We start from the raw sequence: 20744 nt of genomic DNA, 5'->3' as shown, positions 1-20744 counted from the left end.
CCTTCTGTACCACAGCTCTGGGGACCCAACCCAGTCAAACCCTAAAACACGCACCTGATCTTCTCAGCGTCAAACAGCCTCTGTGGAGGCCGCTTAAACTTCTTCCTTTTGGCAAACCAGTCTTTCTGTGGAGGACAAGGGGCACGGGTGGAAAGGGCAAGGGAGGAGGGCTTGGCCACCAGCAGGGATCCAGCATCCCCCTCCCCACAGGCAGGTCCCCACGGTACCAAGCTCATTCGGGCCTTGATACGGTCGTAGTCAATGCGCGGGATCATCTTCAGGGAGATGGTGTTCTGGCTGGGCTCCACGTAGTCCACCTGGAACAGGGCGCGCTCAGGAAGGGCCGGCCCGCCCAGAGCCCAGAGCCCAGACACAGGAAGGACAAGGAGACGCCAGGAAGAGTACGGGACAGAGGGTGATGGGGAAGAAATCAGACGGCTGACAACTCCCCAATTCTCTCTCTAGCCTCTTTCCTCTGACTCGCCGTTGCCGGTTTGACATCTCCACTTGGATGTTTAAAAAGGTCCCTTGACTGTGGCATAACCACGACCAACCTTCTGATTTGCCCTGAACCTGCTCCTCTCCCAGTCTTCTCCCGGAATGGGTGCCTTCTGCTCAGGCACACAACCTGAGGGTCATTCTTAACTCCTCCTTCTCTTAACATCCGTATCCAATCTGCCAGCAAATCTTGCCAGCTCTGCCTTCAAAAACTCCAACCTCTTCCCTTCCTCTGCTGGTCTTGCCCTACCATCAATGGCCACCTTGACTATGGCCTCACTGGTCTACTCATTGGTCTCCCTGCTCCTGGGGTCCCATCCAGTCTAGTCAAGGGTTTCTCAGCAATGCTTTGTTGTGGGGGCTGCCCCAGGCATTGTAGGACGTCAGCAGTATCCCTGGTATCTATCCCCTAGATGCTAGAATCAACTCTCTCTCCAGTTGAAATAACCAAATATGTAGCCATACATTGCTAAATGTGACCACTGCTTGAGAACCAGTCACCAGAGTAATCCTGTTAAAATCAAAGTTATCCTGTATCCCTTAGAACCCTCCCACATCACTCCAGTAAAAGCCAAAGCCCAATGATGAGCCTCTGTGAGCTCATCTCCTCCCACTCTTACCCTCACTCACTCGGCTTCATCTGGAGATAGTCCTAGCTCATGTGCTGTTCCTTCTGTCACAACACGCTTCCCCAGTAACTCCACATAGCTCACTCCCTCGCCTTCTTCTGATTTTCACTCAGTGTGCTTTGATCATGCACAGAAAATGGTCATTCACTTCCTATGTGCTCACAACAACATCCAGGCTCTGCTTCACCTAACCTGAGTGGGGTACTGCTCTGCAGGAAACGGGCTAGGAAGGACAAAAGGCGAGGAGAGGAAGAGAGAGCAGAGGAGCTGAAGTGTGAACGTGAGTCCTGGCTCCCCTGGTCATACCCCACTGCCCCAGGCACCTGTGCGATGTCGTCCTTATAGATGCCCCGCTTGAGGCGGACCCAGGATTTTGGTTTCAGGTTGGCCACCTCCTTCACCACTTTGAGCACGTCCGTCATCTCCTTGATGGGCACCATCTGCTGGTTCCAGTAGCCGAGCCGCAGATTGCCCACGCCCTCAATGGCCTGCTTCACGTGTGTCTGCTTGTAGGCCTCCACATAGATGTAGCCCTTCACGTGCTCTGGAGCCACCACCGACTTGATCTGCAAGGGCTGTCAAACCAAGCCCGTGGAAGGAGGCAGTGAGACACTCCTGCCAGTAACAGGAACAACTGCCACTTCGGCAGTCTCTCCTGCAGGACTTTATCCCACGGACACGGGCTGACTCAATGACGTGGACACAAGAATGTTCACAGCAGAGTTATTTATTAGAGCAAACAAACAAGATTGGAAATTTTTAAATGCCCTGAAAGAGGGATCTGTTAAATTACGGCCTAACCATACCATGAAATACAATGTAGGAGTCAAAACAAAACAAACAAAAGAAAAATGATGGGGAAGGGGGTTTATCACTTTGTGAGGGGTATAAATGTCTACTACATTGTTTTGTACGCCTGAAACTAGTAAAAAAAAAAAAAAAAGAACCTGAAACGAATAAATAAAATTAAATAAAAAATAATAACATGAACCTATGTAGTGACACAGAAAGAAATCCAATATATTTTGTACATAAAACACAATTAGAACCAAAGAGAGCTGGAGTGGCTATACGAATAGCAAACAGAACAGATTTTAAGACAAAAATTGTTACCAGAGATAAAGGACATTTTATGATAATAAAAAGGTCAATCCATCAAAAAAGATTTAAGAATTATAAATATATGTGACCCTAACAACAGAGCCTCAAAACACACTGAAACAAAAATTAACAGAAATGAAGAAAATTGACAATTCAACAATATCAATCAAGGTGGCCCAGTGGCTCAGTTGGTTAAAGCACGGTGCTCATAATACCAAGGTTGCCGATTCAATTGTCACATGTGCCAGTGAGCTGTGCCCTCCACAACTAGGTTGAAAACAACCACTTGACTTGGAGCTGATGGGTCCTGAAAAAACACACTGTTCCCCAATATTCCCCAGCAGAAAAGAAAAAGAAAAACAAAACAAACACAAAAAACAATAATAATCAGAGGCTTCAATACCCTACTTTTAATAATGGATTGAACAACTAAACAGAATATCAAATCAGCAAGGAAACAGAACACTTCAGTAACCCTATAAACACCCAGCCCTAACAGACGTCTACTCGTATAGATAGAACATTGCAGGGAACAACAGCAAGATGACATTCCTCTCAAGGGCACATTGAGCACTCTCCAGAATAAACCACATGTTAGGCCATAAAACAAGCCTCCATAAGTGCAAAAGGGCTAAAACCATATTTAATGTATTTCCAACCCCTTGAAATGAAAGTAGAAATCAGCAATACAAAGAAATTTAGGAAATTCACAAATATGGGAAACATACTTCTAAGTAACCAATGTGTCAAAGAAATCAGAAGAGAAATTCGAAAATATTTTCAGGGGAATAAAAACAAAAACACACATACTAATATTTATTGGAATACGAAGAGAGCTACGCTCAAAGTAAATTTACACCTGTAAATGCCAACTTAAAAAAAAGAAAAAAATATCTCAAATCAATAACCTAACTTTCTACCTTTAAGAAACTAGAAAAGAGAAAACTAAACCCAAAGCAAGCAGAAGGAAAGAAATAATAAAGATCACAGTGGAAATAAGTGAAATAGAGAACAGAAAAAAAATAAGAGAAGCATATTACAACCCAATGTTGGTTCCTTGAAAAAAAAAAAAATCAACCGATTTGACAAAGCTTTAGCCAGAAGGACCAAGAAAAAAGAGAAGACTCAAATTACTAAAATCAGGAACGAAAGGAAAGATATTACTACCAATCTTACAGAATTATAAGGCAATACTATGGACAACAGCCAGCTAACAAATTAAATAACTTAAATGAAATAAATGTTTTTCATAGAAAGACATAAACTATCAAAACTAACTCAAAAAGAAACAGAAAATCTGAGTAGACCTGCAAGAAGTAAAGATACTGAATTAGTAATAAAAACCTTCCACACACAAAAATCCCAGGACTAGATGGATTCACCGGTAATTCTACCAAACATTTAAACAATTAACACCAACCCTTCACAAACTCTTTTTATAATAGAAGAGAAGGAAACATTTCCCAATTCATCCTATGAATCCAGTATTACCCTGATACCAAAACCAAAGACATCATAAGAAAACTACACCACTATCCCTTATGACATAGATGTAAAAATTTATAATAAAATAGAACACCGAATCCAACAACATATGAAAAGGATCATGTACCATAAATTTTATGGAATGTGCACTATATGTCAATTTTTTTAAAAACAATTAGTTTGCTTCAGCATTGTTTGTGATCATGAAAAATGGAAACAACCTCCTATTTACTAAGCATGGAAAGATAATTATGACACTGACAAAAGGCTCACTGCAGAATGGTACATATTAACACCATTAACACGATTTTGTGTTTTTTAAAAAAAGACAAGTTTTCAATATGCAGAGAAGACTCTGGAAAGAAAGACATACAAACCAACAGTAATTACTTGTGAAAAATGGGACTGGTATAAAGAGATTTGGGATTTCACCATATACATGTACTACTCTGAACAAGAACAATAATCAGAGTCATAACTCAAATGAAGTCACTAGACTTTTGCCCAGGGCACAACACAGAGGTTTGTGTACATTAAAAATCATGATTGGCAAATCCTGCAACTGTCCACTTGGTCCCACTGACACACACCCATTACTTCAGCAGATAAAAGCAACGCACTCAGCTGAACACAAATCAAATGAAGTGAAAAAGTTACCAGCCAGCACACAGTTACTAGCAGACCTATGTTTCACGAATTTTAAGGACACCCTTCATAAGGTTTGCCCTGGTTTCAAAACTGAGAATTACATCTCTGACAACTACATTTATTAAACACAAGCTGCTGGACAATACCTGGCTGAGAGCTGGACATGCCCAAAGCTATTTAATTTTAATGATGCTGAAGGACAAGCAAGGGGTCCAGAGAGGGGAAATGATTCGATTAAGGTCACACAAGTAGGAAGTGGCAGGGACAGGATTCAAACCCTGGCAGTCTGAAGAATCTGTGCCCTTAGTAGAGATCATGGATGGCAGAATGGATAAATGATGTGCTTGCCTCCTTCCGTGAACACATGAAAATTCTAACTAAATTATAGAACAATTACCCTATTGTTCCATCTGAAGAGAACCATCTGAAGTCTAGCAAAGCAGAAGTTTTATAACTGCCATGTTGAGACTGGTATGATGGGCAAAGACATGGAACCGGCAGCTCCACATTTGTGTGTTGGTTGAGAATCAGGAGGGATATCTTGGCCTTGGAGGCTCCCCCTAGAGGAGTGAAGGACCCCAGCCCGACACCAGGCTCCCCAGCCCCACACCAGGCTCCCCAGCCCCACACCAGGCTCCCCAGCCCAGAGTACTAGTGCTGGGAAGAGGAACCCCCACAACATCCGGCTGTGAAAAACAGTGAGGATTCTGACCATCCAACTGGGACAGAAGGCTTAGGAAAGCCCAGACATCTTCTTAAAGAGAGGCACACAGCCTCTCTTGCTCACTCACCCACCCTGGACCCAGCAGAGGGATAGTGACTCAGGGGGTACAGGAGACACACGGGGAAAGACTGACTTGTGTGGCTTCAGTGTGAGGACTAAAGGGACAGTTGCCATTTTCTGTGTGTGGGGTCCTGCTCCCGTGCAGCCAGCAGGTGGGCACCATGTTTCCTGTGCTGAGCCCTCCTCCCACACCCATGGCCAAATGTGAATCTGAGTTGGTCTGGTGAGCTCCGCTCGCTCCATCCTGGTGACTACCTGGGACCCCACACCACCCAACTCCCACAACGGTGGAGGCACTTTCTAGGCCAACAGCCAGCCCTGCCCACATCAGACTCTTTCTTGGAAAGCTATCTGGGTCCGCAGGCCCCAGGCAGGCAGAGACTGGCCTTGGTGTGCTCTGAGACTTTTGCTGAGTAGCTCCATGCTCAGCACTGGCACCAAACCAGAATCTACATTAGCCTTCCCACGCTAGTGACTCCCTGAGACCCCACCTCACCCATCTTGAATACCACATGAGGTTTTGTAAGTGGGTGAACCTTAAGGGAGCCAGCGGGTGGCAGCAGGCCTCTGGGTGTCCTGGCTTTTTGCAGAGCTACCCCCAGACCTGGTACTGGTGGGAGCCGGCCTTGGTTCTCAGCGTGGACTCACCCATGAGCCTCCAAGTTTAGCACAGGCAGCAAACAACCACAGATCACTTTGTAGCTCCTACCAGGTAGTCCCCAGTTGGTCACAGGCAGTGTGGTGACCTGGGCCTGTACTAGAGCCCCTCCCAAAAGACCCCAGAACCAACATACTTGGAGGCTGGCTTCAGACCACAGCAAGGCACCACCAAATTAGCCCCACAAGTGGCACACACAAACGGCAGCCTCAATAGGCACCAGAGCCCACTGGGGGGAATCCCACTCAGTGGGATAAGCCATAAGCTGTGGATGTGGCCAAACCCCACAGCCAGTCAGCCTGAGGGTCAATTCCACCCACCAATCAAGGCTCAACTATAATAGAAGGACATACACAACCCACACAAGGGACACTCCAGGAGCACCTGGCACAGGTGAGCAGGGAGACTGTGCCAGGGGCCCACAGGGCACCTACTACATAAGGTCACCCAGCCAAAACGGGGAGATGTAGCAAATCTACTCTAATACATAGAAACAAACACAGAGAGGCAGCCAAAATGAGGAAACAAAGAAATACATCCCAAATGAAAGAAAAGGAGAAAACTCCTGTTGAATAACTACGGTGTACACTTGAAACTAATATAATATTGTACATTAGCTATATTTCTAATAGAAAATCTTTTTTAAAAAATCTGTGCCTTTAATGCAGCATTTGCTGCCTTGCATGCAGGTAGCATCTCGTGTTTTGTGTGCTAAGTGAGCCCCGAAGGGGCAGGGACCATCTCTGGCATGGTCTCCACTTATCCTCAGTATCTCCCAGTGTAGGGACCGGCCCAGAAGAGGGGCTCAGCAAATGTTTAATCATTGCATGAAAGAGAAGGAAGGAATTCTCCTCCAGATATGTTTGTTCTTGACCCCCTTAGCCACACTGTCCTGTCATAAGACTCGCTCCCAAACAGTGACAGGCAGAACTCATTCTCAGGCAGAAAAGGCTGACTTCCAGAGGGCGACAGGGGCTAGGGGACCCAGCCAGAAACGCAGAGAAAGCAGAAACAATACCTCTGACAAGCACAGAAGAACATTTCAATCCAGGAAATGGTCATTTCCTAGTAGAAGCAACTCTGTTAACAGGCAGTGATACCCTTGAACCTATATTGTCCCTCCTTCTGGGCTTTGGCCTATCTCTCCTCCCCAAACTGCCTAGACTTACTGTGTCTGTGAACTGGTAGGCGATGAACTTGCGCATCAAGGAAATAGCTGTGGCCCGTTCCTCCCCAATCTGGAAGAAGAGAGGAAGACTTAAGAGATGATGAGATGGAGGGCAGGACACGGGAAAGAGGACTGAGAGAGCAGCAAGAAAGACAGTCATTAGGCAAGAAAGGTAAAGGAGAGAGGGGAACACAAGAGACGGAGAAATACAGAGCAAGATGAACAGACAGCAAGAAAGACAAAGGTGGGAGACAGTGAGTAAGGAAGGGCGAGAACGGGACTGGGAGGAGGAGAGGTGGAAGAGGGTGAGGGGAGAGAGAAGGATGGAGAGGCAGAAAGAGAAGGACCAAGAGGCTGACAGGCCAAGACGACCCAGGACAGACACATGGACAGTTCTCCCCTATAAGGCCACCTCCCTCATTCCCCTGCCTTCCCCAAACCATGAGGCCAGAGCACACACCTTACATTTGACAGTCCACAGATTGGGATCCCTAGACAGGAGAGGAAAAGAAAGACCTTTAGTGAAACTGTCTCCTCATCGTGAAACATACAAATGATCACACCTAGCCCTCTTCCCTTAGCTCCACACCCTCTCCCTTATCCATCCTTCCATCCATCAGCAGAAGGAAGGAATAGAGTGGCATCATGCTCTCCCTCCTCCCCCTCTCATCCACTATTCTGCCTGTGTGACTGACTCTGTGTCCTGATTTATTTCATAGAGTGACCCACGTGAGCACATCACCCAAGTACACTACAAAAGTCCCACCCCAGCCCCCCTGTCCCATTCCCCTTACTTGACTCCCGGGAGCAGCTGCTGCTGGGTGATGTCGTCCGAGAGCTCATCAGATCCTCCATATACCCTGGAGAGAGAAGGGCAGTTGGAAAGAAGAGGTGAAGCTCCGTCAGACCCCTTTCCCTCCCGCAAAGGGATCACCTGCTCCCGCCCCGCGTCCTTACGTCTCTCCTACAGATGACTTGGCATATTTCTTCATGTAATACTCGCCCAGTTCTTCTTCTCGCTGGTCCCTGGGGTGTGGGGAGGGGGAGTGGAGGGGAGTAACCATGAATTGAAGGTTGAAAAGAGGAGGTGGGCTGACTTGCCCCCAAATCTCCATGGGAGCCAGTCTCACCCCTTTTCCCCTCCCTGCTCACCTCCAGAGGTTCTGTAGGCGGCGAGCCCCAGAACGGTCTTCGTCCAGGACAACATTATCGATGTTAGAGGCTGTAAAACAGACAAAAGGGGCAGATGGGGTGAGTAAGGGGAGGTGAAGAACAGGGGCCTGGAGAAAGTGGTGGGGCTAAGAGGGCCAGAGGCAGGCCCTGGGGAGCAGACACCTTACTGAGGAAACCCCCAACCCTCACCCTCCTACTCTGTCCTGCTCAGCATTCTCCTTCTCGTGAAAAGACTTGGGGAGGGGGCCCAGCCGTCGGGGACATCCAGCTGTTTTCATCTCCCAGCCACTGTCTAAGCACGCCCTGAACTCCATCCCACCGCACTCATCCCTGTGTCCCTGTGCCCAACAATGCTCACACGCATAGGCACACACACACTTTCCCAGGCCAAGCACTGCCGGGGGCGTGGCCCGCCCGACTCTGGACCCTAACACGAGTCAGAGACCCCAGGGCCGGACAGGATCGGGGTGAGGGAGGGTGCCAAGGGCCGGAAGGGGGAGATGTCAGGATATGGGAGGCGGGTTGGGGAATCACACTTTTCAGATTCTTACCTTCAATCTCTTCTACTTGGAGGAAGAGGAGGTGGTGGTGGTGGTGGTGGTGGTGGTGGTGGTGGTGGTGGTGGGCGAGGGCAGACAAAGTATGAGCCAAATTATAGCAGCAAAATCAACCAATGGGTTGTGGGGAGGGGAAGGGAGGAACACAGGAAGGTTGAAAATCAAAAGTAAAGGCCAGGCACCAGGCGGTTGGGGGACAAGCCGAAATGTATGAGGCGCACAGAACGGAAAATAACAGGGAAGGGGGGCACTGGCCCAGGAAGTGGGGGGTATCTTGGGACACAGCCCACCCACCCTACAACCACCAGAAGGGATTCATTGGGGCCCTGGGATCCCAGAGTCCTCTCCCCACAACACCAACCACCCCACGGCCCCCGCCCCCCAACTCATGGGCCTCAAAGGAAAAGGGTGCGGAGCGGATCTCTCTGGCAACGACAGAAAGAAGCAGGTGAGGAAGGTGGGGTTGGGGTGGTGTGGGGCATGGGGGTGGGAAGGTGGGCTCTCAAGACCTTCTCGGTCCCGTCTCCCAGTGGTTTTCCAGAGGTGGGGCCCACACACACCTTTCTCTAGGATGTCCTCTGCCCCGTCCTCCCACTGGTCCTCGTCTTCATACTCATCGTCCACATCTGAAACATGAAGGCCAAGTGGTCAGGGGGCAGCAGGGACAAAGGGGACATCCTCACAACAGTTCCAGGAAACCACCTCTGGGAGATGGACACAACAAACCCCCACCTTACAGGACACTGAGGATCAGAAAGGTGAGGTTCTCACCCGGGGCCACAGAGCTGCTCCAAGCAGCAGGGTCAGGTCTCCCAGGTAGATCCACCTGAACCTGAGTCATCCCTTCCCCCAACCCTAGCCACAGATCCATCTTAAAAAATAAGATCTAGGGCCAGCCGGGTAACTCAGGTGGCTAGAGCTCCATGCTCCTAACTCCGAAGGCTGCCGGTTCAATTCCCACGTGGGCCAGTGGGCTCTCAACCACAAGGTTGCCAGTTCAATTCCTCGAGTCCCGCAAGGGATGGTGGGCTGTGCCCCCTGCAACTAAGATTGAACATGGCACCTTGAGCTGAGCTGCCACTGAGCTCCCAAATGGCTCAGTTGGTTGGAGCGCATCCTCTCAACCACAAGGTGCCGGTTCCACTCCCACAAGGGATGGTGGGCTGCGCCCCCTGCAACTAGCAATGGCAACTGGACCTGGAGCTGAGCTGTGCCCTTCACAACTAAGACTGAAAGGACAACAACTTGAAGCTGAACAGTACCCTCCACAACTAAGATTGAAAGGACAACAACTTGACTTGGAAAAACGTCCTGGAAGTACACACTGTTCCCCAATACAGTCCTGTTCCCCTTCCCCAATAAAATCTTTTTAAAAAATAAAATAAAATAAGATCTAAGTAAGCAAGCAGAAAACTTCCCTCTCAATTACCAAGAGAAGACAGGTATATAGTTTTTAAAAGACAGCACCCATGGCTGGTTGGCTTCACCATCATTCTCTTACATTTATAACGGCGGACACTTGTGAGATCGTATTATGTGCTCTGCCCTGCTCTGAGCACTTGCTACACATCCTTCTTTGGATCTTCTTGGCAACCCTAAGGGAGGCACCATCATTGTTCCAATTTTAAAGTGAGGGCTCTGAAGCCCAGAGAGGTTACCTGACTTACCCAAACATTCTTAGCTGCTACCTGAGAGGCAGCCTGGCTCCAGGGTGCATCACTTAACCTGTTCACTACGTTACATATACTCTTCTGTATGTTTCAAGTATTATACTAAAAACGTAAACAACATTAATACCAGCATGAGGTACACGTGTATACATGTGTACACATGATGTTCTGTGTACAGCAAGTTTCCCTCCCGTTTCTGACCCCCAGTATCTCAGTCCCCTTCCCCAGAGGCAACTCTGACGTTTCTTGCCTGGAGATAATCTGTGCATACACAAGAAATGTATGTAAACCCCCACCACTATTCCCACCCACCCCACCCCACACCGTTTTTTAACACGCTGTTCTGTACCTTCCTAGTTTTCTAAGCAATAATACTAGCTTGGAGCTCTTCCATAGCAGCACATGCCTCATACGCTACCTGATAGCTGCCCCCAAATTCACTTTACCAGGCCCTTATCATCAATGGACCTTTAGCTCACCAAATACTTGCAACCGCAAACAGGATTGCAGCAGGCGTCTTTGTTCTCATGTCTTTACATGCGAGTTGCATTGTAGGGTGAATTCCTCTGCAAGGAATTGCGGGGATCAAAGGGTCCCTGCCTGTTAAGCACTGATGGGCGCTGCCGCTCATGCAGCCTTCCAGCACGCAATACCCAACACTCCCACCACCAACACACAGTGTCCCACAGCTTAGTCGGATGACGTTATCCATTCTTTCCATCGCGGCCCATCCGCCACCTAAGACCTTTTCTCTACTAAGGCCTCCCTGACCCTCAGCCTTGAGAAAGGGCCAAAGCTCTCCGAGAACCAGGGACACCTAGAGCATTTCTTGCCCCTCTACTCCCTTGTTTGCCCCTGGAGCAAGGAGTTCCCCAGGAAATGGAGGATGGTGTTCCCTTTTAGTCACTCCCCTTTACATGGGTGTGGAGAAAACAAACACCTCACGAACAGTGGGAGCTGGTGGGAGCATCAAGTAATGTGACCTTTCAGGGGCCAACATTTGACCGCAGATTTTAAAAAGCTTTAAAAATGTATGCATCCTCTTTGCCCAGCAATTCGACTTGTAGGGATTTACCATGTAGGAAATCTGTGGGATCCATCCTAGATGAGAAAAACTACACCTTCGTTTTCACTAATCTGATTGAGATTTAGCATTTCTATCAATTAGGAACAATGGCAAGAACCACAGCAGTGCTAGCAGTGAAGTCTGATTATTTTCACAGCACAGTTCAGCTGCAGATATCTCAAAATAGTCACTCACTGCTACTTCAAAATTAGTCTCACCAGACCCTCCACTAAATCTTGTTATTGAAATGTGTTAAGAAAGAAGCATACGTCACAATGTACTTTTAGTTTTGATACTGTTTCAATAAAGAAGCACATACGTCACAATGTACTTTTAGTTTTGATACTGTTTCAATATAATCGTTCTTGAAATCCTGTTTTATGCATTTCAGAACAGGACTCCAAGAAGGGGTCCATAGACTTCACTAAACTGCAAAAGAGGCCACAAAAAAGGTTAAGAACCCCTAGAGAATAACTCGTCTAGATAATAACTTGCGTATGGGTGTGTAAATACATGTGAAGATGTTCACAACAGGGCTGCTTATAATACTGAAAAATATAAACAACTTCAATGTCCAACAGGAGATTGGTTAAATACATTACAGAATGGAACACTACACAGCCATTGGAAAAAATAACTACTTCGATGCTGATGACAGCAAATAACGTTTATGAAGCCCTTAGGTGCCAAAATTTGTTCAGAAAACTCTTCACACGAATTAACTCATTTAACCTACGCTATCTATGTTATATCCATCTCCACAAACATTGAGTAAAAAAAAACAGTTTATAGAACAGTAAATATAATGTGGACCTGCATAACATAAATAACCACCCTGTTTTCTGAGGGCCTCCTCTAAGCTGGCATGACACTTTGCGTTGCCTTCAATTTGACGTGCTTTCAATGCATGGTCCCCTAAATCCTCAAACTATCCCTGCTGAAATAGGAAGGACTGTTGGTCCGCCTTGTAGAGCGGGGGCAAGAGGCTCAGTCAGACAGGAGAAAAGAGTAGAGCCAGGCCAGAAGGGACCCACATCGGTCAGCCGCCACTACCAGGTCCTGTTGTTTATTCCTAGGTCATCTGAGCTTTCCATTACAAGTACAAATCGCTGTCAGTTTTTTAAAGGGTGATAATGGTATTGTGATTCTGTTTTAGGAATATACGCAGAAATTTGGGGGGTAAAATGATGTATTTGGGATTTGCTTCGATGTCATCCAGTAGTGAGCAGGAGTAAGGAGGAATAAGCAAAACCAGCTGGTACTGAGCGGGTAACTGTTGACACTGGGTGATGGCACATGGGGGCTTTACATGGTACCCTCTTATTGTACGTGTCTCACATTTACCCAAATGGTTTTGGAAGAAGGACATTCAAGAAACGGGACTAAGGGTGGACGTCCAGCCTGTGCTTAGCACCGCAGCCCTGTGACATACCAGCCTCATCCAGAATGAAGCCACCGTGGCGGGGTTTCTTGGGGGGCCGGTCATCGTCTTCCTCCTCCTCTTCCTCATCATATTCCTCCTCTTCTTCCTCCTCCTCTTCTTCCTCGGGCTCTTCCTCCTTCTCACTGCCTGCTGCACTCCGCCGCTCCTCCTCTACCTGCAGGCTCAGTGATGGTTGGGACCGCAGGACCGTGTATCCCAAAACCCGGACACCACGCTTCCCACCCCCAAATCTGACCTCAGCTATGCCTGACCAATCACAGCCCCTCTGCTCTATGTACATGCCCCTCCCTTCTAGCCAGGCCGCTCTGGTACCGTGTTCCCCGAAAATAACACCGGGTCTTATATTAATTTTTGCTCCATGAGGGAGTATTTTCAGGGGATGTCTTATTTTTTTCATGTACAACAATCTACATTTATTCAAACACAGTCATGTCATCTTCTTCTGGAACATCATTATAACGTACTAAATGAGTCTGTCTGGCTGACAATCTTAACTGGGGCTTATTTTCGGGATGGGTCTTATTTTTGGGGAAACACGGTAGCCATCCTATCTCAGCAACAGCACCACCAACCACCCAACCAGGGGGGAGCTGGTTGGGGGAGCTGACCTGGCCTCCCCCTCCCCCAGACTTCCTTGCTTGCTAGCCTCCATGAGGTATGGCCCTTGGTCTCTGCACTCTACGACTCCCCGGGCCATCCCACCCACTTCCTCAGCTGTGGAAGACATTGCTGGGACAACGACTCCCACGTCTCTGTTTCCAGTCCACAGTGCTCATCAAGGTCATTAACAAACTCTTGTTCCTAATTCTGTGGACGTTCTTTGGTCTTTACTTACAAGACATCTCATACCACCGACCACGCCCCCACTACGGAAATGTTCTTCCCTTGGTGTCTGTCACACCGCGCTCTCCTGGCTTTCCTCCAACCTCTCTGGCTGCTCTTTCACAGTCTCCTCTTACTCTGCTCTCCCCTCAAACACTGGCTCCAATCACCAGAGCTCAGCCGAAGGCCCCCCATGTTTCTCCCTCCATGCTCTCTCCCTGGCCATTTTACCTGCTACAACCTCACTTCCTCTCTCTGCAGTCAATGCACCCATCTGTCACGAGTCCTCCTTTTTTCCAGAACTAAAGACCCCCATGTGCCAGAAGCCTCCTGGATGCCTCCCGATGTCCTGAGTCCTTCACACCCACCATGTCCCAAAGTGACCTTCATGCCTTCCCCTAGAACTCTGCTGGCCTCCTCTAGCTCCCATCGGGCACCAAATTTGTGACCTTTCTGCTTTTTGAATCTTCTCTCTCCCATCCACGCCTTCTCCCCTATCCCACCCACAGCCCCTGGCCTGGACGAAATATTGCCCTCTAAAACCTGGATCCTTGCCTCAGCCTCCTTTTTGCTCTCCTGGGCTCTAATCCCTTCCCAAACCAGTCACAAAAAGGCAGTGATCCCCACAAATCAGTGTTCCCCCAACAGCAATCTCTTCCTCATCAACCTGATGACTTCTTGCCATGTCCACAACAGGACAACCCATGTATCTGACATTTTCTTTAAATTCACTCACAATTTTATTTAATTTAAAAGAGCAACTTGCCTGTTTTGAAGTAAAACTTTTTAAAGGTTAGCTTGTCCTAAATAGAAAATGACCACAAAGATACAAGGAAAATGATGTTGTGAAGTCCCAGCATGATAGCGTTGCCTGCTACAGGCTCTAAGCCTAGCGCCTGTTCTCTTTGATAAACAGAGAGACTAGCAAACACCGAGGTGAAACTTTCCCCGACCCAGTCAGCACGTGGAATGAACTTAAAAGGAAATAACTTTCTCAGTAAATGATCCAATGTGGCTGAAGGTCTTATCCTTATTCCACCTAGAAGCACCTCTCTTCATCCCTCGCTCAACCTGGAAAGCATCTGGTAGTCTCGGGAAGCCATGTTCTAAAACATGAATCTGATCATTTGGTCCCCCATTTAAAACACAGCCACAGCTCCCCTCAGCTCGCCTGGACTAGAAGCACCCTCTGCCCACTGCCTCTCCTCCCACCTCTCTGGGCTCCCTCTTCAAATGCTGGGTCCCAGCCACACGGAACCACACACTCTTAGCACAGTCCATCATCCATGCTGCTCCTCTGCATAAAAAGCTATTTTGCTCTGCCTCTCATTCACATTTCAATGAAAGTACCCCTCTTTTAGGAAGTCATGCCTGCCCTCTCCCCACCAGGCAAAGGCAGGCACATCCTCTGCATTCACCACCTTCCGGGCTTTCTCCACCACCGTGACCACGGTGAGCTCCCTGAGAGCAGGGACCAGGCTATTATCTCAGGCACTGCGGGGTCCCCAGCATCACCCAGCCCATGGCTGGGAACACAAGATGACTTAAGAACTATTTGCTGAATACAGAACCCTGACTAGCTCACAAAATCCACATGTGAACAACTCAAACTACAATAGGATCACATCCTGATTTCTAAAAACCTTGTCATCACCCTCAGTCCCAGCATGGCCTTCTTTCCAAACCCGGCTCCCCAATCCCCGAGGAGAGAGCTCCCATACTATCTCTGTATTACCTCAGGACTCTTACACCATCAGTCCTCAGGATTCCCCTCAGTACTGGTCCCTCTGTTTCTGAAACTCTCCTCCCCAGGACAGAGGTCTCCACGAGGGAGGCTGTGATCCCAACACAATAAGAACTCAAGGAACACATGTCGAATTAGTGAATGAGCAGGTTACTAGGGCTGAAAAGAGTGAACCCAAAAGTGGCTCATTGTGTACCATCCCCTACCTGTCTATCCATGGGACCCAGTTCTTCAAGGGCCATGCCAACATCTGGCTGTCTGAAAAACCCATCCAGTCCCATCTCTGGCAGTGAGGGCGGGCTTCACACCGCCCTCATGCCTCATCTGGTGACAGCAGACAAGTCAGCCTGGTGTGGTGTTAAGAGTGAGACTTGCACAGTGCAAAGCAGACTACCCCAGCCAGGAGAAGGAAGCGGGGATCCTGGTCGCATTACCACCCGGCTTTCACCACAAGCAAAGTGTCCTGAAGCCATGAGTCGGAGCCCAAGGACTCTTGAAGCAAAGGCCCTTCCTGGCATCCTCCTAGTTGCCCCACTCCCCCACCACGATATCCCAATTCCTCCAACTCTTCACTGGAAGCTGAAGATTCCCCAAAAGGCACAAGGTTTGACAATCAAATGCCTACAGAGGGCAAGCATGCAACATAAATAAGTTCAAGGGAATCCCATGGCACTCTCCGTCTACCTTGTGTTTTCCATAACACAGGTATATGAAATCTTTCCTTTTCTTAAATCTGCCACAAGATAGGCATGATGACAAATGGCGATTTATGTATCCTGGAAACTGGAGAAAATGCCCAGTTCTAAACAGTGCTGCCACTTCTTGAGCAAAGAGCTACTATATGGAACAATCCTGAGTCCCGGTTGCTGGCTCTTCCCATATCCCCAGAAAAGCAGGAAATGTTGAGTTTTACACGAAATCACCCTTCCAAGTGTTGGCAACTAACTTGCACAATAAATTCCCATTTCTGTAGGCTAAATGAAACCCATATAATCATCGTGTCATCTCTTTGTTTATTCCCTTGTAACTGCTGCCTACTAAACTCCCTGAAAGGAAAGGTTTGCCTTGTCCCACTCTCTCCGACACCTAGGGTGTATCTGCAGCACAACGTAGATGCTCATTTGTTCAACAAATGAGGAAATCGAAAATACATACAAGAGGATAACAGGGAGTGACGGAGTATTTGAAATCAGATGTGTCCCAGGAAAATGTCTGATCTTTAGTCCCTGAAATGGCGACATTCAACAGACCCAAAGCCGGAGTGATCCTTTCCAAACATTCGATCACATCCCTCCTTGGCTCGAAACGTTCTCATGGCTCCGTCTCACTCACTTAAGGACAAATTCCTCACCACAGTCTTCAAGATCCTGTGTGATTGGACTTCTTTCTGTTACTCCTTTGCTGCAGTCTCTCTGATCCAGCAAAAGTGGACTCCTTGTTACTTCTGGAACACCGCAGACGCGCTCCCAACTTTGCACTGCCTGTTCCCCCCTTTACTGGAACACTCTTCTTCCCTATGACGGGACTCACTCCCTCACCTCCAACAAGTCTTTTTTCAGATGTCACCCGCTCAGACTCACCCTGATTATCCTATTCCAAGTGCAACGAGGACTCCCTGTTCCCCTTCTCTACTTTCCTCCCGAATACCTTCTAACATTCTAATGATTAACTAACTTACTATGCTGTTTACTTATATTCACAAGGCAAAGGTTTTTTAAATCTCTCTCGTTTGTTGGTGGAGCTCCAGGGCAAAGACTTCTGCGTAGCACATAGTGGGCAGTAATGACATCTTTCTAGAACGAGTGAACATACCTAAGCATAGAGTGCTCACTGTATGGCAGGTCCTTTCCCCACATGGCTGGTACCTACCTGCGCCTGGGGCCGCCCTGGCCTCCAGCACCGGGCCCCTCTGCTTAACCTGGGCTTCCCTGCTTCTCTCTCTCTCCCGACAACCTGGACGCTCCGAGAGGCCAGAGCTCATTCGGATCCGCTCTGAGCTCGCACCGGGGCCTTTCTGCTTTGCTCCCGTCCCCAGGCGCCACCCCCCCAGCGTCCCCGCCACAGACCTCGGCCTCCTCGCCGTCACTGCTGCGCTCGCTGTCTTCCTCCTCAGAGAAGTTGCTGTCCTCGCTGTCCGACATCTGCTCTTGCAGGAAAAGACGGCGGCCTCAGTGCCTCCCCCAATCCCGAACGCCACCCCGAGCCTCAGCATCCCCGCCGGGTCCCGGGGAGAAGAAAAGCCCCTCAGCGCACTTCCGGCAGCCTCGTTCTGGCCGCCGGGATCCCGAAAGGAGACCCGCCCCCAACGCCACCTGCTACACGTCCAGAGTCCTTGAGTCCGGTCTCTACACCGCCCGGTTCCCGGCGACCCCGGGGCCTGCCACGTCGGCTTCCAACCCACCCCTCACCGCGCCGGCCTCACCTCCACCTTCGGCACCGGTTGCACTTCACACGACGCCTGGCTGGGAATGACGTATCCTCTCGCGATAACCTACCGCACGTCCTCGCCTAACGCGAGATTTCTAGGGCTCCTCCTCCTCACTTCCCGGGTACCGTGTTGAGAGTGGCAGAGCTGTCTTTAGGTGGCACTTGCAGCTGACATCTTGGGAAGGTCAAACAGGGGAACGGCACCTTATATTGCTGTGTATAATACGCACTTTTTTGCCCGAATTTGTGTGTGTGGGGGGGAGATAAGGATGTGCACTATACATGGGTAGTACTAATTAAGTATCTACATAAATGTTTTTGATTATTTTACTTATGCTGATGAGTTAAAAGTGTAACAGCAGGGGTGGCCGGTTGGCTCCGTTGGTTGGTGTGCAGTGCTCATGACACCAAGGTTACCGATTAGAACCCCACATGGGCCCCTGTGAGCTGCGACCTCTTTAAAAAAAAGTATATACATATAAAGTATATATATTAAAAAGTATATATATATATATATACATATGTATATATATATATATATATATATATATACATATATATATGCTAAAGAGCATGGCAACAGAGCTGCCAAGACACACTTTGGACCTCCTCCCACAGAGAGTGTCATCAGATTGTGGCGGCGACAGGAAGAAAAGCTTCTTCAGATGCTGAGATAGAAGAAGGCAATGCAAGGGAAACCTCCAAAGTGGCCGGTTGGGAGCAAGAGGTAAAGATCTGGATTCCGGAGGAGCATCAGACTGGGATCTCTGTGTCAACCAAGATGATACAAGAAGAGGGTAAAGAGATTCCACGAGAAAAAAAATATTGATGATTTCTCAGGGACACCTAAATGGTGCTTTAACTTTATCAAGAGAGAAGGTTTAAGCATGAGGACATGAATGAAACTTGCCTCAAAACTTGCAGCAGCCAATGAGAATCAAGTTTTGGAATTTCATTCTTATGTTATCAATCTTCAAAAGACTTCCAACTTTGAGCTGTCCCAAAGCGCCAATATGGATGAGGTCCCACTCACATTTGATGTGCCATCTAACAAAACTGCGGACGTCAAAGGACTAAAGACCAGGGCTGTTAAAACTAGTGGACATGAGAAAACACATTTCACTGTTGTTCTAGCCTATTGTACAGATGGGACAAAGCTACCACTTATGATCATCTTTAAAAGAAAAACGTTTCCAAAAGAAAAGATTCCAAGTAGAATTATTGTCCACGTACATGAAAAAGGACGGATGAATGGAGAAGGCACGAAAATCTGGTTTAACAAAGTCTAGTCACAAAGGCCTGGAGGATTACTTAAAAAAACACCTTTGCTTGTTTTTGATCCGATCAAAGCATGTTTTTGATCAGATCAACTCGCTGTGATACCTGGTGGGCTAGCCAGCCAACTGCAACCTCTTGATGTGTCAGTAAACAAGCCCTTAACGGCCCTCATGAAGAAAGAGTGGATGTCGTGGATGCAGTCAGCTGGTAATGATTTAGCACCTACAGGCAGAATAAAGAAAGCATCCATCGCCCAGGTTTGTGACTGGATCCTAAGATGGTGGAACAGTATCAAGAATGAAATTATTGTGAAATCGTTTTAAAAATGTGGCATCAGGGTGGTGAACACACAGTGGGATTTATAGATGATGTAATACAGAATTGTACACCTGAAATTATGTAATTTCATTAACAATTGTCACCCCAATAAATAAATTTTAAAAAATATGTGGCATCAGCAATGCAATGGATGGGACTGAGGATGATGAAACTTACCGGATGAGGAAAGTGACTAACTCTTCAGAAAACACCAGTAACGTAGAAATTGAGGAAGGCGATACTTCTGATATTAACAGTGACGAAGAGTTCTTGGCCTTCTATGATGTGTAAATATCATAAATTTGTTACCGGTACATATTAACACAATTCTTGTACCTTGTATCTGTTCTTGTCTTTTATAATTATTTGTTACATAAAATTTCTTGTACCATATGTTAAAAAATGCTAAAATTCCTTTATAATACAAAAAACTACCTAAATATAAACAAATAAAAATTTGAATTAAAAAATTAAAAGGGACCGGCCCAGTGGCTCAGGCGTTTGGAGCTCCGTGCTCCTAACTCTGAAGGCTGCTGGTTCGATTCCCACATGGGCCAGTGGACTCTCAACCATAAGGTTGCCGGTTCAACTCCTCCGAATCCTGCAAGGGATAGTGGTCTTGGCCCCCTGCAACTAAGATTGAACACAGCACCTTGAGCTGAGCTGCCTCCCAGCTCAGCTCAGTTGGTTGGAGCGCATCTGTCAACCACAAGGTTGCCGGTTCGACTCCCGCAAGGGATGGTGGGCTGTGCCCCCTGCAACTAGCAACAACAACTGGACCTGGAGCTGAGCTGTGCCCTCCACAATTAAGACTGAAAAGGACAACAACTTGAAGCTGAATAGCACCCTCCACAACTAAGATTGAAAGGACAACAACTTGACTTGGAAAAAAAGTCCTGGAAGTACACACTGTACCCCAATAAAGTCCTGTTCCCCTTCCCCAAAAAAATCTTTCAAAAAAAATAATTTAAAAAAAATTAAAAGATTTTTTTTTTCCCCTGAAAGTTTGGGCCAAAAATGTGGGGGCACATAATACACAGCAAAATATGGTATTCCTCATTGGACCTGGCCTTTTCCAGCCAGGAATAAGTACTTGAATTTAGTTCAGACCACTAATGCGGTGTGCCATGCCATGAGGAGGCAGGGGGAATTAGCAAATAATAATAATAGCAAATTAGCAAATAAGTCATACTTTATTTCATAGACTCTCTAAAACATTCCTAGGAGATAGGTACCTCCATTTTGCAGACAAGAAACCTGAAGTCAGAAAAATA

General features: G+C 47.6%; 1 protein-coding gene across 2 annotated transcripts in view; it reads right to left on the bottom strand.

Annotated features, from left to right (window-relative positions):
* The window catches only part of SUPT5H (SPT5 homolog, DSIF elongation factor subunit), a 29903-nt gene extending 11977 nt beyond the window's left edge, over nucleotides 1-17926 (bottom strand). Inside the window, exons 1-12 of one of the 2 annotated variants that reach the window (XM_081032750.1) lie at nucleotides 17870-17926; nucleotides 17514-17588; nucleotides 12870-13035; nucleotides 9262-9327; nucleotides 8124-8193; nucleotides 7929-7997; nucleotides 7766-7831; nucleotides 7432-7462; nucleotides 6973-7041; nucleotides 1451-1702; nucleotides 228-317; nucleotides 55-125 (exon numbers count right to left, since the gene is read on the bottom strand). In XM_081032750.1, coding sequence (XP_080888876.1) covers nucleotides 55-125; nucleotides 228-317; nucleotides 1451-1702; nucleotides 6973-7041; nucleotides 7432-7462; nucleotides 7766-7831; nucleotides 7929-7997; nucleotides 8124-8193; nucleotides 9262-9327; nucleotides 12870-13035; nucleotides 17514-17588 — 1025 coding nt within the window. In that variant the 5' untranslated portion in view covers nucleotides 17870-17926. Of the gene's footprint in view, nucleotides 1-54; nucleotides 126-227; nucleotides 318-1450; nucleotides 1703-6972; nucleotides 7042-7431; nucleotides 7463-7765; nucleotides 7832-7928; nucleotides 7998-8123; nucleotides 8194-9261; nucleotides 9328-12869; nucleotides 13036-17513; nucleotides 17589-17759 lie in introns of both variants that reach the window. The other variant, XM_081032749.1, reaches the window with a different exon arrangement.
* Nucleotides 17927-20744: the final 2818 nt, after the last annotated feature.

The sequence above is a fragment of the Rhinolophus hipposideros genome (genome assembly GCF_964194185.1).
Source record: "Rhinolophus hipposideros genome assembly, chromosome: 21".
Taxonomy (NCBI): Eukaryota; Metazoa; Chordata; class Mammalia; order Chiroptera; family Rhinolophidae; genus Rhinolophus; species Rhinolophus hipposideros.
This window is presented reverse-complemented; position numbering and strand designations above follow the sequence as displayed.